This window comes from Erpetoichthys calabaricus, chromosome 5 (genome assembly GCF_900747795.2).
Source record: "Erpetoichthys calabaricus chromosome 5, fErpCal1.3, whole genome shotgun sequence".
In the NCBI taxonomy this organism is placed as follows: Eukaryota; Metazoa; Chordata; class Cladistia; order Polypteriformes; family Polypteridae; genus Erpetoichthys; species Erpetoichthys calabaricus.
The window spans coordinates 242843427-242869728 of record NC_041398.2 but is presented as its reverse complement, the minus strand read 5'-3'; the positions used below and the strand labels follow the sequence as shown (position 1 = coordinate 242869728).

At 41.3% G+C, this 26302-nt stretch overlaps 1 protein-coding gene across 2 annotated transcripts in view; it reads right to left on the bottom strand.

The window, feature by feature from the left end:
• prmt9 (protein arginine methyltransferase 9) overlaps positions 1 to 26302 on the bottom strand; it is a 131691-nt gene that overhangs the window by 76900 nt on the left and 28489 nt on the right. For both annotated transcript variants that reach the window (XM_028802710.2, XM_028802712.2), the window contains 4 exons: positions 21171 to 21407; positions 18507 to 18674; positions 2122 to 2224; positions 1167 to 1267 (listed from right to left, as the gene is read on the bottom strand). In XM_028802710.2, the coding sequence (XP_028658543.1) occupies positions 1167 to 1267; positions 2122 to 2224; positions 18507 to 18674; positions 21171 to 21407 (609 nt within the window). The remainder of the gene's footprint in view (positions 1 to 1166; positions 1268 to 2121; positions 2225 to 18506; positions 18675 to 21170; positions 21408 to 26302) is intronic.

Here is a 26302-nt window from a genome sequence, read left to right as displayed (position 1 = left end):
TTTCTGTTTTCTCAGCTTAAGGATGGCTTCTTTCACCTGCATGGTGAGCTCCTTTGACCGCATGTTGTCTGTTCACAGCAAAATCTTCCAAATGCAAGCACCACACCTCAAATCAACTCCAGGCCTTGTATCTGCTTAATTGATAATGACATAACGACGGACTTGACCACACCTGCCCATGAAATAGCCTTTGAGTCAATTGTCCAATTACTTTTGAGCCCCTGAAATGAAGGGATTGTGTTCACAAAATGCTTTAGTTGCCTCACATTTTTATGTAATCGTTTTGTTCACCCCACTGAATTAAAGCTGAAAGTCTGCACTTCAACTGCATCGGAGTTGTTTAATTTAAAATTCATTGTGGTGATGTACAGAACCAAAATGAGAAAAGTTGTCTCTGTCCAAATATATATGGACCTAACTGTAGATAGATAGATAGATAGATAGATAGATAGATAGATAGATAGATAGATAGATAGATAGATAGATAGATAGATAGATAGATAGATAGATAGATAGATAGATAGATAGATAGATAGACACGTTTTACAAAAACACAACAAACTGCATTCTCTGTAGGTCCTGACATTTTTCACCAGCGCTGCCAGTTCATCGATCTTATTTGGTAGTGAGTTCACATTTCTTAGGATCACAGAAGGCACCGAAGGCATGTAACGCCACTTTCTCATAAACCGCTTCGTCTTTAGCTTAGATCTACTGCCACGATACCGCCTTCTTACCTCATCATGGAAAATAGGGAACCACACCAGCGTGGGCATTTGTTCTCAGCGCTTGAAGTTGACTACCTGAATAGACAAGTCTCGGCGTGTAAAAATCCATGTCCAAGTAGTAAAAAGTGTCTAGGGAACGAGTCCACATAAAAGAAAGTGGTAGGAGTGATCAGTGAAATGGATGAAAAGGTAGAAAGATAGTCATACACGGAGCTGCTGGAAAAGGCTGCCACTTTCGGTGGCACCTGAGTCAAGTCGACGATGTCTTCAGTACGACCCATTCTACTGCCAATATTTGTCAATGGAGACTGCATGACTACCTGCTTGATTTTATGAACTTGTTAATAATGGGTGCAGCTTAAACATTTGGAGGGGTGTCCACAGACCTTTGATCAAATAGTGTACATGTATAAAGTTTACATATTATCATGTTTTTACCTATGATGCCTCCTTATCTCTGGACATTCCACTGCCATGCCAAACACTGTAGCCATAGCTGGAATAACTCGGCCCACCTGACCGGAACAGCCCATCTGACCCTGTGAAAGCAAAAGAATAATAGCATGAAAAAACATATCTGCAAGCAGTGAGGACTGCTAAACAAGATTCACCATGCAAGAAAGACTTTAGTCCGCAAGAGAAAGTCCTCCGCCAACTTCCTGTACTCCAACTCGTCTCCAGTATCAATAAAACCTATGACGGAGGAGTCGCCTGTGACCTTCTGCAGATGGCAAGAGCTGGTATTCTGAAGGAATTCCATTGCACAGAAAGTAAACGGGAAAGGAGACAGGATGGCTCTCTAGATGGCTCCCCAAGAGCAATTATTATATTACTTCTGTTTTCTATCATGGAAATAACCTTTACCAAAGTTTCCCTCTGCAGATGCAGCTGTTCATTAATTCCAAATAATTGCACTACTACAGTCTAACACAGGGTGTCACACCAACATGCGTAATTTAGATTGTGGTTGAGACACATTTTAAAGTCAATTTAAATATCCAACAGGAGGAGAAATAACATTTCATCATAATGCTCCATAATAATTCATTTCATTAGAATTATGCAATTAAATCACTAACTAAAACAAGCAAATCACATTGCTCAAAAAAAAGTATAAATATTACTAGGCCTACATCTGTGTTGAGTGGATCTCCATGTTCCCCGGTTTTCTTCCCACATCACCAAGAATGTGCAGGTTCGGTTCACTGGTGATTCTAAACTGACCACACTTGGAGTGAGTGGGCCGCAGGATGGACTGGCACTCTGCCTTGTATCTTGCATTTCCAATATAGTCTTTGACCCCCAGCAACATTTAATTGAATTATCCAGGCTTGAAACTGTTACGTTATATTCTGTTTAAAGCCAAAAGCTTAAAAAAAAAATGTAATCTTACCTGCGAAGGTAAAAGCAAATGTTTCCATGCATGAACTAAACTTTCCACAATTCCTTCACCAAACAGCCCTGCATCCACCGTTTCTGTCACAACCAAAGACACCCTGCCAGGAGAAGAAAAACACATTTCAATAAACGTAGCTTTAAAACAATGATCTGCCTTAAAATAGAGAAACATGAATGTTGAATTTGCTCTTTCAAATTTAAAATGTTATTTCCACTTGTACATTTTGCTTATTTAATGATAGATAGATAGATAGATAGATAGATAGATAGATAGATAGATAGATAGATAGATAGATAGATAGATAGATAGATAGATAGATAGATAGATATAAAAGGCACTATATGATAGATAGATAGATAGATAGATAGATAGATAGATAGATAGATAGATAGATAGATAGATAGATAGATAGATAGATAGATAGATAGATAGATAGATAGATAGAAAAGGCACTATATAATAGATAGATAGAGATAGATAGATAGATAGATAGATAGATAGATAGATAGATAGATAGATAGATAGATAGATAGATAGATAGATAGAAAAGGCACTATATAATAGATAGATAGATAGATAGATAGATAGATAGATAGATAGATAGATAGATAGATAGATAGATAGATAGAGACAGACAGAAAAGGCACTATATAATAGATAGATAGATAGATAGATAGATAGATAGATAGATAGATAGATAGATAGATAGATAGATAGAGACAGACAGAAAAGGCACTATATAATAGATAGATAGATAAATAGATAGATAGATAGATAGATAGATAGATAGATAGATAGATAGATAGATAGATAGATAGATAGATAGATAGATAGATAGAGATAAGGCACTATATAACAGATAGATAGATAGATAGATAGATAGATAGATAGATAGATAGATAGATAGATAGATAGATAGATAGAGATAAGGCACTATATAACAGATAGATAGATAGATAGATAGATAGATAGATAGATAGATAGATAGATAGATAGATAGATAGATAGATAGATAGATAGATAGATAGATAGATAGATAGATAGATAGATAGATAGATAGATAGATAGATAGATAGATAGATAGATAGATAGATAGATACTTTATTAATCCCAAGGAGAATTTCACAAATCCGCTCTAACTGTGCTAAACCCAGGTAGCTCCACGTTAGCATCCCATGCTCAAGGCACTTACAGAATAAATAAAGAACGTCAGGGTATACAGTATATAGCGTTGTACAAGCCAGATAAATAAATAAAGAAGATTACGACAGTAAATTCAGAGATAAAGCCTAACAGACAACACAATTGATGGTCTCGCACACACATACAGGTTACATGACATCTTGACATGAAGGTAAACTGAGAGAAGGGTAATAAAGTCAAGTAGAGCTAAAAGCCAAACTGAACAGATGAGTTTCGAGTTCTTTTTTTAAAAGAATTCATGGAGTCAGCTGACCTGATTAATTTCGGTAGGTCATTCCAGAGTCAGGGCGCTATACAGCTGAAGGCCCTGCTGTCACCCATGGAGTGTAGATTAGTGGCACAACAAGATTACCAGAATCAGAGGACCTTAGTGGGCAGACAGGCACATAGCGATGGAGAAGGTCACTGATGTAGTTTGCCGTGAGGTTATTTAAGGCTTTGTAGGTTATTAGTAGAATTTTATATTCAATTCTGTAGGACACAGGGAGCCAGTGAAGACGGAGCAGGATGGGTGTGATGTGCTCGCTGCTGCTGGTCCGTGTCAGGACTCTTGCAGCTGAGTTTTGAATATGCTGGAGCTGTGATATAAGATCAGAAGGGGCACCTGCCAGTAGGGAATTACAATAATCGATGTGGGATGTGATAAAAGCATGGACAAGTTTCTCAGCATTAGAGAAGAAGAGGAAGGAGCAAACACGGGATATGTTACGGAGGTGAAAGTAAGAAAGTTTCTTAATGTGATATATGAGGGCGGAATAAGAAAGGGAGGAATCAAAAATGACACCAAGATTCTTTGCAGTAGAGGCAGGTCTGATGAGATCACCGCCAAGATAGACTGGGAAGGGAGCTCATTTTATTAAGCTGCATTTTAGTCCCAACCAGTAAACCCGCGATTCTGGAAAGAATCGCAAATCCAAGAATGGCAATCACCTTGTGTTCCCTCCGATATTTGGAGGGAAGAAAAATCATGGAGGGTGGGTGTGTTCTGGGAGAGTTTTCATTTAATTAAATAAATATATTTGTACTAAAGCGGTTTCCATTTGGAGCTGTGACGTGTTTCAGAAGCGCGTTGTAGGCGCCTGCGTTCATTGTTTATATCCATGCGGTGTTGTTTTTGTTTTTCTATGGCTGTGTCGTTAGCCAGAAGTCGTTTGCTGACGGCGGCGGATTCGTGTGCTGAAGTGACCATGGCAGCAGATCCGGGCATGGAGGGCTACATTACTAAACGAAGGTGGTATATGCGGTGGTGTGGGTGTTTGCGTTCGGGCGGCTGTACAACCTGGCAAGCACGCTTTACCTCAGGTTTAGTTTACAGGTCGTAGCCATATGGGCTCATTTTTGTATTTCTAATCGTTGAGCTCTTTCTTTTTGGAGCCGTGACTCCTTTGCCTCTGCTGTTTCAGAAGCGCGTTGTGGGCGCCTTTGTTCATTGTTTTTATCCATACGGGCTCGTTTTTGTATTTCCGTTAGTTGAGCTCTTTCTTTTTGGAGCCGTGACTTCTTTGCTTCTGGTGTCTCTGAAGTGCGTTGTAGGAGCCTTCGTTTATTGTTCTTATCCATGCGGTCTCGTTTTTGTTTTTCTGTGGCTGTGTCGTTAGGTAGAAGTCGTTTACTGTTAGGAATCATAATTCAACTTACTTTTAATACTGAATTACCATTATGTGATTCAAATACGCCACACTGACTGCTGGCACAGTGGATTAGAGCAAGTTTAGTTTACAGGTTGTGTTGTTTGGGTGCCACCTACTGACTCTGGGGCGCTGAGGCACTGTGCGCATGCGCCTCGGTGCGTCCTGCATATAATTATACAACTGTGGTTTAGTAATATAGATTTGCAGGGGTTCAGTTTTGTTGCAATTTAATTTTAAAGAGTTCTGCTCCATCCAGGTTTTAATTTCACTGAGGCAGGTTGTGAGCTGAGAAAGCTCTGATGAAGTTCCACTTTTAACGTTGAAGTAGAGTTGAGTATCATCTGCATAAAAATGATAACCCAGTCTATAGCTACGGATAATATGGCCAAGGGGAAGCATATAAATAGAGAAGAGGGCCGAGGACAGAGCCCTGTGGTATGACTGGCGCTGTGTTGGATCTGCTGTTGCCAAGACTAACAAACTCTTGCATATCAGTAAGATAGGAGTTGAACCACTGGAGGGCAGTGCCAGAGATACCCAGTGGCATGTTCTCCATTCTGGACAGTAGAATGTCATGTCTGACCTGAGTGTCAAATGCTGCACTGAGGTCTAACAGAATTAATATGCTGGTTTGTCCAGAGTCTGCTGCCATAATATGTCTGATTGCCGCTCCTTAAATGAAATCAGCTCTGCAATCTAAGTTATTGAAATGGCAGCAGTGCTGTGCACACAGGTGCAAACTGACCCTAATACATTCATGCAAACCTCTATGACACCAACACTCTTCTCCTGCTGCTTTAAGTTGTACCAGGACATATAAATTAGATTAGATAGACTTACAGTGGGGCAAAAAAGTATTTAGTCAGCCACCAATTGTGCAAGTTCTCCCACTTGAAAAGATGAGAGAGGCCTGTAATTTTCATCATAGGTATACCTCAACTATGACAGACAAAATGAGAAAAGAAAATCCAGAAAATCACATTGTCTGATTTTTAAAGAATTTATTTGCAAATTATGGTGGAAAATAAGTATTTGGTCACCTACAAACATGCAAGATTTCTGGCTCTCACAGACCTGTAACTTCTTCTGTAAGAGGCTCCTCTGTCCTCCACTCGTTACCTGTATTAATGGCACCTGTTTGAACTCGTTATCAATATAAAAGACACCTGTCCACAACCTCAAACAGTCACACTCCAAACTCCACTATGGCCAAGACCAAAGAGCTGTCAAAGGACACCAGAAACAAAATTGTAGACCTGCACCAGGCTGGGAAGACTGAATCTGCAATAGGTAAGCAGCTTGGTGTGAAGAAATCAACTGAGGGAGCAATTATTAGAAAATGGAAGACATACAAGACCACTGATAATCTCCCTCGATCTGGGGCTCCACGCAAGATCTCACCCCGTGGGGTCAAAATGATCACAAGAACGGTGAGCAAAAATCCCAGAACCACACGGGGGGACCTAGTGAATGACTTGCAGAGAACTGGGACCAAAGTAACAAAGGCTACCATCAGTAACACACTACGCCGCCAGGGACTCAAATCCTGCAGTGCCAGATGTGTCCCCCTGCTTAAGCCAGTACATGTGCAGGCCCGTCTGAAGTTTGCTAGAGAGCATTTGGATGATCCAGAAGAGGATTGGGAGAATGTCATATGATTCAAAACTCTACTCGTCGTGTTTGGAGGAGAAAGAATGCTGAGTTGCATCCAAAGAACACCATACCTACTGTAAAACATGGGGGTGGACACATCATGCTTTGGGGCTGTTTTTCTGCAAAGGGACCAGGACGACTGATCCGTGTAAAGGAAAGAATGAATGGGGCCATGTATCGTCAGATTTTGAGTGAAAACCTCCTTCCATCAGCAAGGGCACTGAAGATGAAACGTGGCTGGGTCTTTCAGCATGACAATGATCCCAAACACACCACCCGAGTAACGAAGGAATGGCTTCATAAGAAGCATTTCAAGGTCCTGGAGTGGCCTAGCCAGTCTCCAGATCTCAACCCCATAGAAAATCTTTGGAGGGAGTTGAAAGTCCGTGCTGCCCAGCGACAGCCCCAAAACATCACTGCTCTAGAGGAGATCTGCATGGAGGAATGGGCCAAAATACCAGCAACAGTGTGTGAAAACCTTGTGAAGACTTACAGAAAACGTTTGACCTCTGTCATTGCCAACAAAGGGTATATAACAAAGTATTGAGATGAACTTTCGTTATTGACCAAATACTTTTTTTCCACCATAATTTGCAAATAAATTCTTCAAAAATCAGACAATGTGATTTTCTGGATTTTTCTCACTTTGTCTCTCATAGTTGAGGTATACCTATGATGAAAATTACAGGCCTCTCTCATCTTTTTAAGTGGGAGAACTTGCACAATTGGTGGCTGACTAAATACTTTTTTGCCCCACTGTAATTATCCCCAAAGGGAAATTGAAATACATACCACAGCAAAACCAAAAAAAAACAAAATACATAGTGGGAGGGACAGCTGGGAGTCTGGCCCGGCCAAAACAGCCTCAGTCAGGAACAACAGGGGAGACAGCATGTACAGGACATTGTCTCCCCTAGAACACTAGATGGCAGCACCACAGTTTCCCACAGGGTATCATGGGACTTGGGAGTTTATTGGCTCAGCCCTGTTGGGTTCTGTGGGTGCAGCCGGGGTGTGCTGCAGGGATTGGGGAGCCCTGTTTCCTGGGGCTTCCACCTCACTCTGAAGTGCTTTCAGACTACGTGTTTAGAACACCAGAAGTACTCCCAGGTGGTAGAAGAAAGGAGCTGCCTGCTTCAGTTCCAGGGGCCACAGTTGGTAGGATGGTGGGACAAAGCTTGAGAAGAGGGGAAGAGGCAATGGCCTTTGATCTGAGAGGTCAACAGAGAGTTCCTTGGACTACAGGGCTTGGTTTTTGTCCTGTGTGTGAATTGTGGGACCTTCTGTACACAGATGCATGTGTGCCTCTCTAAATGATGTCCAAATCAATTCAATTTGCCACACGTGTGCTCCACAGCGCATGTGAATTTCCTCTTGGTGGATTAATAAAGTATCTATCTATCCATCCATCCATCCAATGAAGACTAGGGATGGGAATCGAAAACCGGTTCTTGTTGAGAACCGGTTCCCACTGTTTCAATTCCTTGGAATTGTTTGCCATTTTTGCAAACGATTCCCCTATCGATTCCAGTCGCCTCGAATGACGTCACCACGTTGCGTAGTGTCATTTACCCAGCAGGAAACATGGGGCGCCTAAGCGGCACAAATGCTCAAAAGTTTGGTTAAACTTTACGAGAAAGGATGACAACAGGGCAACTTGCAATACTTGCAAAGTAGATATTTCATCAAAGGGAGGAAACACTACGAATATGCAAAAGCATTTGCTCACAAAACACGCAATAACCTTAAATGAATGTTGTGTTTTTGATCCGCTCCGGACTAGTGAATCTCAACCCAGCAGCAGCGGTAATGTTTGCACGTCCTCTCCCGTTAATACGGCAGGTAACTAATCAACTAACATTGCATATTATGTTAGCGCGATTTGCCTTATTGCAAAACCTGCTATTACTGTGCATTGCATTTAGATGACCATGACGAGAGAGACAGACAGAGTCTGGCTGTCTCAGATGCTGGCAGTTCTCGCTGCAGTCTACCGGTAGCTTCTCCTTTCACAGAGGCGGGGAAAAGTAAAATGACACAGGCCAGGATAGACGAATGTCACCGAGCAGTGACTAAGTTTGTGGTAAAAGGCTTGCACCCATTTGCCACAGTAGATGCCCCTGATTTTCGGGGTGTGTTTAATTGTAGGCAGGGAATGTCAAAGTTGCATGTTCTCCTCTTACCAGATGTTTCATCCGTTTCCATTTCTGAGCTGAAACATGTGTTGAAGGCAGCCGTCACTGCTGATGGATGGACAAGTTTTAGTGAAGATCATTACCTCACAGTAACGCTGCATTATGTCAGGAATGGCCAAGCTCAAGAAAAAGTCCTCAAAACCAAACCAGTGTACCAGGCACAGACAGGGACAGCTGTAGCAGAGGAGATTGATGAGATCTTGGAGGAGTACGGTATCAAAGACAAGGTTGTGGCAGCCACTGTTGATAATGCGGCCAACATGGATGTAGCTGTCAAAATAGTTGATGGTTGCAGAATTGCACTGTGCACAGTTCCATTGGACTTGAGTTGATTGTATTTGTTGCTGGCTGATGTAGTTTTATTTTTGAGTGCTCAGCTCATATATACTTTTAAAAAGGAGAGTGTAAATGTTACTGGACATTCTTGTGTAATTGCCACAGAATAATTTATGTTATACTTTGTTATTGCTATAGAAGAATATTTATTTTATTATTATTTTACATTTACACATTTTTTTCTGGGGACCCCGTGGCACCCCATCGAGGAGCCGTAGGCTGTGAATCTCTTAAGATCTCACTGTTGGGTTTGTAAGGTTATCTTGTTCAAAGATATAAAACAAAGTTCTAAGCTAAGAGACCTGTGTGTTCTCCTTTTTTAAAAATAAGAATCGATAGGAGAATCGATAAAGAATCGAATTGTTAAACAGAATCGAAAATGGAATCGGAATCGTGAAAATCTTATCAATTCCCATCCCTAATGAAGACACATCTCAAGAAGAATTAAAGCAAACAGAACGCACCTGATCGGAATACTTTCTGAATCCACTGTACAGGAATCCTCCCGGGAGAAGGTGCAATCTGTTCCCTTGACCACCAATAAGTGGTTATATTATAGAATAATAAATAACTACAAGAAGTGGTTATAATATTGAATAATAAATACTTGACTGTCCTAATTAACTGAAACATACACAGCAGACACACTTGGCAGACTACTTTGTTATTTTGTTCAAATCATATGCCTGAGATGATGGCCTAAACGCATACAGTATGATGTGGCAAGGATTTAACATTCACATCCTGTTGGCAAAGACGTCCTCTGAAACTGCAGTGCAAGCAAATGCAATATAAACATGACCTCTTACTGACACTATCATTCTTTTGTCTTCCATTTTATTTATGAAATACTAATACAACATATATATATGTATTTTAAGAAGTAGATTTGGCAAAAACGTCTAAGTGGAATGCTTGTGCAAATAATTGCTTTAGTCACTCCTTAAGAAAATAATTTTATTTGACAATTCAACTCGATGAGCTAACATAAGCTGCAAATACCACAGGGAATGAAGGGGTGGGGTGGGGAATCAGATAAGGTGTACAGTTCTATGTAATCCACTTTAATAAAAGGACAAGTGTCTGTGTGTCTTGTTTGTGTGTCCATCCTGTTGCTGTGTCTCTGCGATCCAACAGATGGCGCTCCACAAACATTACCACTGGTTTAAGGAATCCTGTGCTAACTGGTATGCAGCAGAGACATAGAAATCGGACAGACACACTGCACTTAAATCGTCAGCTCTGAGGTCTCCGTGGATTATTTAGATTTTCAAACCCATCTTAGACGGGTAGCACAGCTAACACTTTTGTATTTACTGCATGTTCATATTTGTCTCTCTATTATAAAAGAAAATCTTGAGACAACTGTGGTGGGTTGGCACCCTGCCCGGGATTGGTTCCTGCCTTGTGCCCTGTGTTGGCTGGGACTGGCTCCAGCAGACCCCCGTGACCCTGTGTTCGGATTCAGCGAGTTGGAAAATGGATGGATGGATGAATCTTGAGACGAGACTATTGCCAAGAAGTCCCGCCCTCCTCTCAACTACAGTATTTCCGGTTCACGGCCCACTCCCGCGGTCCTCTCACCTCTCATTGGTGTGAATGCTTTTGTCAGTCACAGTTCCTGTGCTCTCAGCTCTTATAAATTTTTACGTTTTCCTCACTTTAACTTCCCAATAAAAGAAGACTTATTATGTCCAAATCTTATTGAAGAATTTCATCGGGAAGGGTTATCAACAGAAGAAATGAGTACACGGGCAATCCTAGCACCGAGAAACGAGGAAGTCAAGCGAATTTACGTGAAAATTGTTGATCGGTTAAACGGCAAAATTTGTTAAATGCATATCAATAGACTGCTGAAACAGTAGGTGGTGATGGTGCGGAAGATGAAAACATCAACTTACAATATCACGAAGAATATCTACAACCGTTAACATCGTCCAGTCTTCCACCACATAAATTACTGTTGCAAGAAGGATGTATTGTAATGTAATTGCGTAATTTATGTTGGAGTGATGGGCTATGCAATAGGACAAGATTAGTTGTATTCAAAATTGGTCGAACAATTCTGACATGTAAAATTTTAACAGGCGACAAGACAGGTAATGTAGTACATCTAACATGAGACACCAAAGGAGATCTTGATATGCCATTCGTATTAAAACATTAACAGTTTCCCGTTAGAAGAGCTTTTGTTATGACAATTAACAAATCACAGGGACAACCATTTGAAAAAGTCGGTTTATTTATTAGAGAGAAAGAACTGAAACTCAAACATGGGGCAGTTATACGTAGCGTTCTCACGATGGAACGTATACTTTTCTTGCCCATTTGCATGAACCTCCATAATATCTTATATATAATTCGCCAGCCTACTCATTCACTCACTCACGTCCGTCCGAAGCCGAATGCGCAGTCGCCTTCTGCGCAGCTGCCTGAAAAACCTTACGAGACCGACATCCAACCCCAACATCGCGGCAGGTGGCGGATTTATGGCCGTGAAAATTCAAAGAGAAAGGCGACTTCGACCAACATTGCAGCAGCCGGCGGATTTACGGTGGCAAAAATTCAAAGACAAAGGCGACTTCGAACGACATCGCAGCAGCCGGCGGATTTACGGTGGCAAAAATTCAAAGACAAAGGCGACTTCGACCAACATCGCGGCAGGCGGCGGATTTATGGCCGCGAAAATTCAAAGAGAAAGGCGACTTCGATTAAAGCTCTAGAGGCCTGAAAGACGATTTCGACTACAGCTCGAGACCTAATTACGCATTCATTCAGTACACCTATATCAGGTTTGTGGAGCTTATACTTATTACTATTCCACTCGTGCCCGTTTCATCTTACGTTGTCGAAACGGGCTCTTTGTCTAGTTCTTATTATATTATCCATGGGATAATACACGTAATTCAGACACAATATGTATTGCAGTACAGAATTTGCAAAACATTGCACTCCCTGAACATTGGACAAAACAAAAAATTTTTTGAAAAAATGTAGAACAAAAATGATTTGCCGATTTAAAACGGTAAAACACTCCAAATTGGTATTACAAACAATAAATTATTTGCAAATAATCTGATAAGCACTTGAATCAGAATACTCCTGGTAAGCAATTTTATTATAGGATCCGCCAGACAACGCCTAGGCATTCAAAATTCGTCACATCACCAATTTTAATCAAAACCCTTTGGGCGTTGATTCGTTTCGAACCTAGTTCTGTTAAACTTGACTTGCTTGTATGGAATGTTCTTTGATTTTAATAAAATCAATAAAACGTTAAAAAACATCACATTCCCATCAGTCCTGACTCCTGTGTCCTGTCCGCTGGTTCCTACAAACCGAGCCGCTAGCAGCAGCAGCAGTGTTAGTCAGTCATTCAGTCATTTCCCAACCTGCTATATCCTAACACAGGGCCACGGGGGTCTGCTGGAGCCAATCCCACCCAGCACAGGGTGCAAGGCAGGAAACAAAACCCCGGGCAGAGCGCCAACCCACCGCAGGACACACACACACACACACACACTAGGGACAATTTAGGACCGCCAATGCACTTAACCTGCATGTCTTTGGACTGTGGGAAGAAACGCACGCAGACACGGGGAGAACATGCAAACTCCACGCAGGGAGGTCTCCTTACTGTGAGGCTACCACTGCGCCACAGCACTGCTAACTGCTCTCAAAGTAACAGCTACAATCTTCAGTTTCTAATTTCTCTCCCTGGCCATTATGAACTGTCAAATCCTTAGCCTCCACAGAAAGTAAGAAACAGAAGAAATCTGACAAACGAGAGAAGACCATTCAGCCTATCAAGCCTGTTGGTTTAGCTAATAGCTGAGCTGTCCCAACATCTCCTCCTGATGCTTCTTAAAGGCTGTCAAGGTCCAGCTACAGTAATTTCACTAATTAGTGCAGCAATCACTCTGTTGGTGTTCATGGGGCTCAACACATTTCATTAATATTATGTGTGCTGGCCATGTTTTACAGACTTATGTCAGATTTGGGTTTCTAAAAAAAATAACTTGAAAAGACAGACAAAAAAAAAATGTAATGGAAATCGGCATTGCGTCACTTTTGGCTGCATTGAGAACAAAGGCTTAAGGACATCTCTGGTCATGATATCTCCAATTTATAAACAACAAATGTATTGTATGGGTGTTTCTTAGGCAAATTCGGCTGCACCACTTTTTTTATTTTTACAATAATGCAAATTAGACATTACCATCAAAGCAGAAACACGCATGCCGACAAGCAAATGTTTAGTATGTAAATAGCTGTTTGAGTTGCACACAATACATGCATTGTCAAGTTACCCACATTGCCGAGAGCAGTTACTTTTTTCACTCTGCTACATGGCAGCAGATGAAACAAATAAATGAACGCTGGGCTCCTGCTGGCTACAGGAACAGTTGTTAGGTGGTCATGGTCAGGGTGGCCAATACTAGCCCTGGTAGATTTCCACTGCAGCCATCCAGAGTGTCTGTAGCTACCTTAAGCCTTAATCACTGGGTATTGACTTTACATCCCATTAGGTCCTGGTTTTGTGCATTATCTAAATCACCTAAAACAGGGGTCCTCAATCACAGTCCTGGAGGGCCGCAGTTCTAACCCGGTTGCCTAATTAGAAAGCAATTCTTGCCAATAATTTAATTTCATGGCAGGTTAGTTGCTTTAACTCTACCGTGTCAGGTCATTCTCATATCCTAGATTTTCTTCTCCTTTCTAAGGATATCATCCAAATGATTTGAAGGCTAAAATGGAGGAGTGATTCTCAATCCTTCACTTTTTTCTCTTCACTTTCCTTCCAAGTATTTAATTAAACCCAATAGTGCATGATAAACACACACAGAGGAATAAATGGTGTCATACATGGCTGGGGGTCAGACCCGGCCGGGACGCCTGGAAGGACTGGGTCGTGGCGTATTTGTCCTCCGGGCCACGAGGGGGCAACCGCCCTGGAGTAGAAGAGGTCCACGGAAGGGGAGCAGGGAGGCTAAAGACCGTTGGGGCCTCTGGTCACTGCCAGGGGGCGCCCCGAGCCTCATGGAGTCCGGGACTTATTTACTTCCGCCACAACTATGGAGGACGATCCTTCCAAGGTCACCCGGAGTGCTTCCGGGTGCTCTCCTGACGCTTCCGCCACACCAGGACGTGACGTCAGGTAGAGCAGCTGGAGCTCATCCGGGTGAGGATAAGAGGGGCCGCCTCCCTCCAATCACCGAGCTGGAGTCGGGAGCAGGACGAGGACGAAACTCCTGGAGAGACAGAGTGCAGGTGGCCCAGGGATAAGGAGAGAGAAGGCCCAGGAGAAGGGAGACTGGGGCTAGAAGCACTGTGTGAGTTGTGCGGAAGAAAATAAACATATCTTTGATAAAGATGCGGTGTCGGTCTGATGGTGTCCGGGCAAACTTCACAATGGTAACAAGCTAAATGGAGAAACGCTGGTCTCTTTTGTCATTTGGAGCAATTAAAAACCAAGAATACAGCTGTTTAAGACTAAAATAAGCAATTAGTGTTCAAAATCTGAACGAGCGAGACCACTAAAGTGAAGCAGAAGTGTTACTTGAGCAATAAGGGCTTCTTGTTAAGCTATTGGGTTGGAGCAAAAACCTGCAGTCACTGCGGCCCTCTAGGACTGTGATTGAGGACCCCTGACCTAAAAGTTCCCAGACAGACAGACAGATATATCTGTAAGGCACTATATGACAGACAAATAGAACTTAATTTGTTCCAAGGGGGAAATCTGGCTTTTTACAGAAGCTCTGTAAATAAATAAATAAATAAATAAATAAATACATATACACCCACACTATGGTCCAAACACATGCGGGAAGGACGAAAAAGCAACAACCTTATAAAGAAAGAAAACTTCTGACTTGGCAGCCCAGTTGCTGTTGGTATAAAGGAGTCCCAGCCGCATTTCTTGACACACTTCTACTGGATACAAATGCCGTTATAGCGAATACCGAAGTAAAGACATTTTCAGAGTAACCAATAGTTTTTCTTGTTTCTATAAAAAAAAGTTAACGTCTTATCTTTATTCTGCATTCACACCTGTATTTCTATTAAAGAAATGTTACATCTAACATCTCATTTTCAAATAAAATCTATTTAGGGTAAGTAATTATTAGTTAGGACCTCTTCTGTTTTTGATTACGACTCTGTAATCTTAATATATAATTCGCCAGCCTCCTCACTCACTCACTCACTCACGTCCGTCCAAAGCCGAATGCGCAGTCGCCTTCTGTGCAGCTGCCCGAAAAACCTTACAAGACCGACATCGTGGCAGGTGGCGGATTTACAGCCGTGAAAATTCAAAGAGAAAGGCAACTTCGACCGACATCCAACCCCAACATCGCGGCAGGCGGCGGATTTACGGCCGCAAAAATTCAAAGAGAAAGGCGACTTCGATTAAAGCTCTAGAGGCCTGAAAGGCGATTTCGACTACAGCTCCAGGCCTAATTACGCATTCTGATTCAATTACGCATTCATTCAATACACCTACATCAGGTTTGTGGTGCTTATACTTATTACTATTCCACTCGTGCCCGTTTCATCTTACGTTGTCGAAATGGGCTCTTTGTCTAGTAAGTTTATATGTTTAATATGTCAATACTTTATAAATCTGTTTCTTCTCACATGGATAGTTAACAAAAAGCCAGATTTAGCACACAGGGGCTCATCATTTAGAGCTGCTAGGCAAGCATTTGAAGACAATACAAGTTAAGAACAACTGCAAATGGGCGTTGTACTGTTTGTGTGTGTCACAGTCAGCATCACATTGGATCTTCTTTTCCTTGTTTGGAATGGCATGATTTACCTAAGTGAGGGCCTGCACATAGAGAAAGAGTATAAAACCTTGGAACATTGCCCGGCACACCTTTGAAGTCAACAAATGGATGGGAGATAACGTCATCTGATTCGGAAAATCCTTCCAATGCAGTGACGAAAATGTCAGACTCTACACAAGGTCTTGTCATGGCTTCCCGTCCATTATGCCGTGTAAATCGTCATTAAAGAAAGCCAAGTTATTTCTCCTGTGTGATTTCTTACCGCCCTATCACTAAGGGAGGGGTATCACCTTTTTACATTATATTATATCTAAATAGTTTCGGGTTATGTAACATGCCACAATTACAAAAGAACTTATTCCAACCAGGGAGCTAGCGCCCCCTGCTGGATAGAGACTCCTAACTCAAATTTTGGTTTTGTTTGCTGGAAGTTTTTCCTTTTTTTATGACAGCTCCTTCAGTTAAGCCAGGGGTGTCCAACTCCGGTTCTGGTGGGCCACAGTGGCTTCAGGTTTTCACTCTAACCTTTTTCCAAATCAGAGAGCAGTTTTCACTGCTGACGAACTCCTTTTCTCTTCATTTTAATAGCCCTGATTTTAAGGGTTCAGTCCTCTGAATCGATTTGTTTCTCCATTAAATGGCAGCCAAACAGAAATGAGACGTGAAACGAGCCAACAGATGACCAGCTAAAACAGAGATTCAAACTCCAGCCAATTTCACTCCGACCACTTTCTTAATGAGAAGCCAATTCTTGCTGTTAATTAAAGCCATTATTGAATATCAGGACTTGTTGCTGCTCTCATTCCACCACAGCAGAGTGTTGATTTTCTGTTTTTTCTAAGACCACTGTTGAGATGTTTTGGAGATCTGAGCAGACCAACATGACCAAGACCTTCACTTTTATTTTCAGGTGAGCTGGCTTGTTTTGTGTCTCATTATTGTTTGGCTGCTCATCTTAATACATAATTCGCCTGCCTCCTCCTTACTCACTCACTCACGTCCGAATCTGAATGCGCAGTCGCCTTCTGCGCCGCTGCCCGAAAAACCTTACAAGACCGAAATCCAAACCCAACATCGTGACAGGAGGCGGATTTAGCCTACGCATTATACAACTGTCTTCAACAGGTACATTCATGACTTAAACATTTCAAAGTTCATCTCACTTCCAACTTATACAAATGCCTCTAAAGAGAAAATTTGCTTCATCACGGCAGGCGGCGGATTTAGCTTACGCATTTCGGGATTATTATTCTGAAATCCCAAATCCTTCCGCCCAGGTGCAGGATATTAGCCCCGATCACAGCCAACCCTCACACTCAAAATAATACGTAAGAACATATTATTATTAAGTACTTTCAACAGGCGAGTGATGTGAAGGTGCAAGTTAAAGATGTGCCACATCAAGGGAAATTACTACCAAACAATGAGAGTGTCTTCACAAAAAATGTAGTCTACAGAGAGAGATTTTACAACTTTAGTTGCATACTGACAGGCCTCCAGTATACAAACAAAAAATGTTGTCATAGATAGCATGTCTTTTTTAAGTGTACAGTATCTTTTGCCGTGATAAAGTCACACATATCCCAAACCTCTTAGTTAATTATCATTACTTACATCACTTTCTTACTTATCATTTGTTCTTCATACACTACTGACACAAACTCGTGCCCGTTTCATCTTACGTTGTCGAAACGGGCTTTTTGTCTAGTTAAGGATAAAGGAACAAATAAGGGGTCTGAGTCATGCCAGTTATAACTAAGGCAAAACAAGTTAATTAGCAGCAAAAACGGCTCGCTAATTAAGAAGATGGTTAGAATGAAAACCTGCAGCCACTGCGGCTCACCAGGACTGGAGTTGGACCCTTACCTGTGCCTTTATCTCCCTGTCAAAAGTGTTTTTTGACCTTTGTAGGACTCACCCTGCGATACTTTAATTACAAAAAATGGCCTACTTAAGAATTTTCTCAATGATGACATCCTTCCATTCATTCTGCTGATCATTGTTGAGGTGTTTCTACATCTTGTTTGGAGTTCACCTGTGCTCAGTTCAACTGACTGGACATGATTTGGGGAGGCACACACCTTGTCTATTGAAGCTGGCACAGTTAAAACAAAACCAAGACATGAAGTTAAAGGAATTGCCTTCAGAGCTTAGAGGCAGGATTGTTGTCGAGACACAGTTCTGGGGAAGGTTACAAAAACATATCGCACACAATAGCGATAAATGGAAGAACATTGGAACAACCACAGCTGGCCACCCGACCAAAGTGAACAACAAAGAACAAGAAGGTTCTGGGTGATGGTTCAACAAGATGGCCGACTATCATGTACCCAGTAAGACCTAACAGATTTTTATTTTTTTTTTGACTTCTGTAGGACTCACCCAGTGATACTTTAATTACAATACAGCCTACTTAGGAATTTTCTCTATGATGACATCCTTGTCCAAACTGAAAGATTAACTGCAGACAATGCAAAAAAAGACAATGGACCTGCAGGACAAAGTAAATTAAAATGAAAACAACTTTGTAACAAGTCACACTGAAACTTGCAAAGCCAATTTGCCAATCCTACCTGCTGGGTATATGTTTGGGTATTTCCATATCCAGAGATTTGATGTGCATAACGTCAATTTCTCCTTCCATTTCATTGGCAGACACCACTTCACAAGCAAGTTCATACATGGTTTTAGATAACTCACAAGCATATACTTTTGAAGCACCAGCTTTTTTTGCAAACATGCTGAAAAACAGAAAACATTTTTTGAGTGGATAGTGCTGTAAAGGGCATTAATTTGACAAAATATGGAAACTTAGAATAACCAAGTAGTATTTAATATTTGCATACTAAGCTTGCAATGCTTATTCGGCTTTGAGTTACTTATACCCTATTATAAGTAAATACATTTGTACATTTATACTAAACTTGCTGTCCCCTGCAGCTCCGCCCACATAGTAGTAAAATATGACCAACTTTAAAAATCAATAAAATAAATATACACATATATATATATATACAGTATACAGTATACACACACACACACACACACACACACATATCTTAATACATAATTCGCCTGCCTCCTCACTCACTCACTTCCGTCCGAAGCCGAATGCGCAGTCGCCTTCTGCGCAGCTGCCCGAAAAACTTTACAAGACCGACATCCAACCGCAACATCGTGGCAGGCGGCGGATTTATGGCCGCAAAAATTCAAAGAGAAAGGCGACTTCGATTAAAGCTCTAGAGGCCTGAAAGGCGATTTCGACTACAGCTCGAGGCCTAATTATGCATTCTGATTCAATTACGCATTCATTCAATACACCTAGATCAGGTTTGTCCATATTGTACTGGAACATTCATCATTCAATATTATACTATAGGCCTGGAAAATTCATCAACTAACAGTACAAGCCTGTACAGTAACGAGTAAAGCAGACTACAATCATTACAAAACTTCTTCGTTACTTATCATTTGTTCTTCATACACTGCTAACACAAACTCGTGCCCGTTTCATCTTACGTTGTTGAAACGGGCTCTTTGTCTAATATATATATATATATATATATATATATATATATATATATTCACGGCATTCGTAGTCTGTGTCACAATCTGATTGTATGGGTGGTTACCTACCAGGTAACGCTTGTGGTTGGCCAGCAATCTGCTAACATCCGCCATGGTGCTCTCAGTTTGTGAGGAGCAGATCATAGAATGGTTGAAATAGTTTACTGTCAAATAAATGCAAAGAGTACACGACACGTGTTTCGCCCTATATAAATATATATATATATATATATATATATATATATATATATATATATATATACATATACACACATATAGTTTTCAAGGGGTTGGCACTAATGAAGAGGTGGAATCACATTGCATTACAGTTGCAGTCAAAATATAGAACCATTTTATTGAACAAATTTTGCAAGCAACTTAAACTATAATTTTGACAACATATCAACCATCCAAAGAGGCATTTAGACTTAGTAAACTATCCAGAGGTGCTTGTCAAAAGTTGTATTGCACTGAACACGTCTTAGAAAAGGAAAAAAGAGTAAATATTTTTTGTAAACCAACTACACTTTCTGTCAATGTTAACAATCTCTGTCCACCGACACGTTAAAATTACTTTTTAAACAATTTTACCATCATTAAACTGCATAATATTTAAACTAATAAATAATAACAATAAAATAAATAATAGTGCAGCTTCCAGTAATAATACTATTGCTTCAAGACTTCAAGCCCAGGTGCATTACACAGTACAGTATTCACCAAATAAAAATAAAATAAAAACAAGCGCAACTTGGTGATGACATCTTTACCAACTGAACCATCATTAAGGACCTTGCTTCAAGCTAAGCTATATACATAAATAATAAAACTGCAACTTGCATTTATAAGGGGGGGACAGCAGTCCCCGGGCGCAGCATCCAGGGGGCGCCAAATTTCCCTTCCCCATTGCATTTTGGCAAACAGGAGGGGGCACGAAATCTTTAATTGTCCCCGGGCGCTGAAAACCCTAGCTACGCCTCTGGTCGACATGTTGACTTTATTCTCGACATTTCCACTTTATTCTGATAGTTTATTTTGTCATTTATGTAGAATGCTGTAAACTAAACTTCATCCTAAAATCAATGTTTAATTAAATAGATTTTCTCAAACCCCGTCATAAGTTAATGTAGCACATTAAATGATTGTGTTAAGTGTTCCCCGACCCAGTTGTTAATCGTTGTACGCGCTTCTTAAACTGACTTCCTCTACACTACGAGGCGGCGCAGTTAGTGATCGCCGCACAGAATCCATTCACTTCATGATATTCCTGCTCTCTGAACATTTAGAATGCTAAGATAAATACTTGATATAATTTTCAGGATATTATATTTTATATTAATATAAAATCCTAAGCCTAAAAGTGCAATGATTTTGTCACTTTTTTGTCACGCTTTAAATACTAAATATACCAGACATTTTTTCTATGTAGATTTTACTGAACAGGCAGTTTGCCAGTAATGCCACATTAGACAGAAGTATATATGTGTGGTGAAGGATAGTGCCACTTCCTCCCTTTAAGGAGATCATGGGTTCATGTCCCATGTCCTCTCTGTGTGGAGTTTGCAAAGCGCTTTGAGCAGTGAGAAAAGTGCTATACAAATGTAAAGAATTATTATCATTAACTTTAAAAAAGTGGTGTGATGAAAGTACAGAAAGATTTTTTTTTTCACCTGAGGAGTCCTGTTCCAGTGCCAATATCAAGGACAGTGTCACAACCAGCCTTCACCGCCTTCTGAATGGCTTGTTGGTATTTCATATTCCTTTTCTTGTCATTTAGCATTAGAAAGTGCCAGCGCTCAACTAACCAATTTGCAACTCGATAAAAATTCTCTTTGGCTTCAGTGAAGTCTGGTTTCAGTTTCAGAGCTTTGTAAAAATGACCCGCTGCTTCATCCTTAAAACCCATTCTGAAAAAAAGAGAAACATTAAAATAAGTTTAGTTTAAAAATAAATCGGACCATCCTTTTTAAAAATGTATACCTCAATCAAAGAAAGAAAATCCCTTCCAACTCCTTTCTTACAAAGTGCATTTTAATAATAAACATTATGTAGAATTACTGAAGCAGGGCATACAATTATAACAAAATGAATGCATGGAACGCTATCAAATAACTATTAAGTAAATGAAGCAACCACAAAAAGTAGAATGAAACTCCATTGTAGATTCAGTGCCTTCAGAAAGTATTCCGACCCCTGCACTTTTCACATAGTTTTCTATGCTGAAATAATTTAAAAGAATGTTTTCCCTCATCAGGTGCAGGAGTCGGTGGGAGAACTTTAATTCTTGATGCAAAGAGAATTGACTTCATCTTGACATCAGCAAAACCACAACAAAGAGCCTCTGTGTCTGATCACTGTTCAGGGAGTGGGTGTAGAGGTGGGTGGTGCACTTCTGCAAGTACTTGGGGGTCCAAATTAATGAAAGGTGGGACTGGTCTCAGAACACAGAGGAACTTGAGAAGAAAGGGCAGCGTAAGCTTTTTTCCTTAGGAGACTGCATTCCTTTAATGCGGGAAGTGACATCTTTCACATCTTCTACAACTTTGTGATGGCCAATGGCATTAATTTTCTATGCTCCAGTGTGCTGGGCTGGTAACTTCAATTCAAGAGAGGCTCACCAAATCAACAAGCTAATTAACAGGGCAGGCTCAGTTTTGGGACGCGTTCTGGACGCCCCTGGGGGTAGTAGAGGAGGAGAGAATTAAAACAAAACTGAGTGCCGTTATGAACAATGCTGCACATCCTCTCTCTGACACAACACCACTGAGGACTTTCAGCCAACGAATCATTCAGCAGAAGTGTGTCAAGAAACCCAACGGGACTCCTTTACACCAACGCCTGTGTAGTGCCTCACTGAGACGGAGTCTGCCAAGTCAGAAGCTTTCTTTCTTTTTTTATTTTCTTGCTTTTCAGTAATTCCTGGAGTGTGTTCAGACCATAGTGTCAGTGTGTGTATTTATTTATTTAAAGAGCTTCTGTAAATGCCAAATTTCCCCATGGGGACCAAAAAGGTTCTATCTAATCAAGCAACAGTCAATATCCCAGAATGACAAAGCAGAAACATGATTATCATTATAATCTAGCTGTGCTACCCATCTATGACAGGTTGAAATCTAAGTAATCAATGTAGACCTCAGCGTTAACATTTGCAGTGCATCATGAGATGGCTATGACTCTGTTATAGGACATTTGGTACAGGGCTCATAAAAGTAGTGTTAACATTTGTGATGCACCATCTGTTGGAATTACAAATACAATGCATTTTTAAAAAAATGTTTCTGATCCTCCCCCTTAGGGTGATCTGGCTCACAGGATCCTTATTGCTGAGGACCCGAGTGTGGTACAGCTCAGAAAGAATGGCCAGTTTTAAAATAATAATTATTAACTCTTTCAGGGCTGATGCCGACTTTTGTCGAACTTCTGGGGTAGAGGACGGTAGTCGGCTGTAAAATGCAACAAAACTCACCCTTACATTTAAGTTTGACTTTCTTTGCTAGAAGGAAAGTTAAATAGCTTTGTTGATTTAACCTCAATTCCCTGCATGAGTAGTGAGGAGCAAACAACCTCTAAAATGGCATTGACATCGAATACAAAAGTGAGGTACCAGCATTAGCTGACCAGTCCCCAGCTGATCATGGTGTTGAACACGTTTGTGTAGCTGGTGTGCCTACAGCAGCCTTTGCCTGGGAGGACCACCACTTATGATGACAAGAGGTACAAACCCTATTGCGTTACACTACGACTGCCACTGCCGCCCACCTGCTGTGCAAAGGCAGCCAGCCCACCATGCACTCCTGCTGGCCATCAAGATGCCACTGCCACAAGAGATGCCGAACAAGCGCCAACAGCAACCCCAGCACGTAGCAACAGACGTTTTATGTTGATTTATGTGTGAAACCGTTGCTTTGTGTGCTTTTCAGAAAACTGAGTTTTTTGGAAAAAATATTCAGCCCTCTGCGGTGGGTTGGCACCCTGCCCAGGATTGGTTCCTGCCTTGTGCCCTGTGTTGGCTGGGATTGGCTCCAGCAGACCCCCGTGACCCTGTGTTCGGATTCAGTGGGTTGGAAAATGGATGGATGGATATTCAGCCCTTAAAGAGTTAATATAATTATTATTAAAAATAATTGTCATACTCACGGCTTAAAAACTCACGGCAGTACCCGGGCACGATGCAGGCTTGGGCGTTTCCACACTAAAGTGCACAGGTGCGGGATCGCCCATTTCCGTGAATGATGCCAGGAGCTGCTAATTGTCGCACCTGTGCCACATCCCCATTATAAATAGGAGAAGCGTGAATGCGGAAGGGAGGAAAAAAAAAAGGAAAAAGAAAGAAAGAACGGAGGTTAAGGGAGAAGAAGGCAGGAGACAAAGGAGCCGGTGGATGCGTGAGTGAGCGAGTGATCGAGAGCAGGCTCGCTTTAATAAGGAGAGGCAGCAGGGAAGCGAGCCCTAGCGGGGTGTTTGGCTGGCACCCGGGGGCAGATGGATTGGGTCACTCCTGCTGAGTTTTGCAGTAGGAGCAACAGTGACCACGATCGAGGACGGCTTGCCGCATAAGGCCGCGGGAGTCAGAAGCTTGGGAGGTTGTAGCCCCAGAGTCAGTGCCATGGTCGCTGGGGAACCCGAGTCTCATTCTGGAGGAGTTGAATGAAGCCGGGGATTGGAAAGCTACCAGACCAGCAGAAGGAGAAGGTCAGCTGCAGGTAGGGCGACTCCCCTGTTATAGGGCCCGGATAGGAGAAGCAGGGGAACCGCCAGCTACAAGAGCACCGTGTTTTTAACCTCAGTTTTAAAGGATTTATTTATTGGGATTTTAACCGCCACATTTTCACCCTGTTTTTAATAGATTATTCATTTATGGACATTTGCAAAGCACTGCACTTTATTTGGACACTTTGTTTGGTTTTTGTTTTAAATGAAAGCACTGTTTGCACTTTGCACCTTCCCGTTGCTTCGTTTTGGTGTCCTCATTGTCCAGCTCATCCGGTTACATTAGATAGATAGATAGATAGATAGATAGATAGATAGATAGATAGATAGATAGATAGATAGATAGATAGATAGATAGATAGATAGATAGATAGATAGATAGATAGATAGATAGATAGATAGATAGATAGATAGATAGATAGATAGATAGATAGATAGATAGATAGATAGATAGATAGATAGATAGATAGATAGATAGATAGATAGATAGATAGATAGATAGATAGATAGATAGATAGATAGATAGATAGATAGATAGATAGATAGATAGATAGATACTTTATTAATCCCAATGGGAAATTCACATTACCGACAGTGTCGGGTTCAAAAGGCTCCCAAAAGTGAGATGTGAGCATGGAGCAAGACCCGCATCGTCACACCGAGTGGCTGGACCAGGCCAAGGGGATGCCCATGTAACACCTGGCTGCGGCAGATATACTGTAGGGTCACATCCGGAGGGTGGGACTGGACCTCATGTCTGCCTGGGGGTTTGCCAACCAGGATCCCGAGCTGTTTCATCGTGTGGTGGTTTACAGCCACGTGTGGTACCAGTGGTAGCTCCCTAACCTGACCTGACCTGACGAGGAAATGCATGATCTATATTTTCTGAAAACATATAATGAAAGAGTGCAGAATCCCAAATATGATTTACTTACATTAATTCAAGACCCTATATAGTAGGCCAGTGTCTCTTGAGAAGTCAAAAGTATGAACTGAAGAGAAAAACTAAAACTATTCTGATTTTACCATTAATTCAGTTTTGTTTTAGTTACTTTGGCATTATTGTCTTTTTTATTAATTTGTAACTGTCATTTTTATTTTTATTTCATTTAAAATATATTTTCGCTGCTACTTATGGCTTTAGTCTTTGTTTTCATGAGCCCTAATAACTTTGTACCATTCACTGATCACTAACTGGCATTCAACAGCATTGTGAGGAATTGTGGTTTTGATAAGGAACAATATCTCAGCAACAACTCAAGAACCAAAGACCACATTTTCTGGAGATATTCGTGACAATAGAAGCTAGCTTTAATAAAAATTGACCAATTTAAAAATAGTTTTTTTTCCGCTATTCAGTTTTTCTTTTTATATAATACAGTACTGCGGCTGTCCCGCTTGTCTATCCGGGATTTTCAATCACCTGTAGCTCGCAAACCCTTTGACCAATTGTCCTGAAATTCGGTACTCATATACTACTTGACCTCCACTGTACACTTTTGGGGTGATGACTGACCTCCAAGGTCCAAGATCAACCCAAGAAGGTCAAGGTGAAACATCAAATAACCCGTAGCCTGAAATTTGGTACACATATACTATGCTGAAACTGTACACTACAGCTTTATGTTAAAAGTGAAGAGTTTTAGAATTACTCTTTTTATTTTATTGCAGAATCAACTCTCGGCAGCGGGCAGCTGGGCGATAGTGTGACGCATACGTACGGGCGCAGAGTATGGTCAAGTCAAATGTATTCACTGCACGTTATCGTGCACTACGCCGTTACTGGTAATAGTATAATCACTCATAACATGGTCATTTTTCATTTTGAGGTTGACATAGTCCATCCATCCATCCATTTTCCAACCCGCTGAATCCGAACACAGGGTCATGGGGGTCTGCTGGAGCCAATCCCAGCCAACACAGGGCACAAGGCAGGAACCAATCCCGGGCAGGGTGCCAACCCACCGCAGGACATAGTCCATCCATCCATTATCCAACCCGCTATATCCTAACTACAGGGTCACGGGGGTCTGCTGGAGCCAATCCCAGCCAATACAGTGCGCAAGGCAGGAAAAAAACTCCAGGCAGGGTG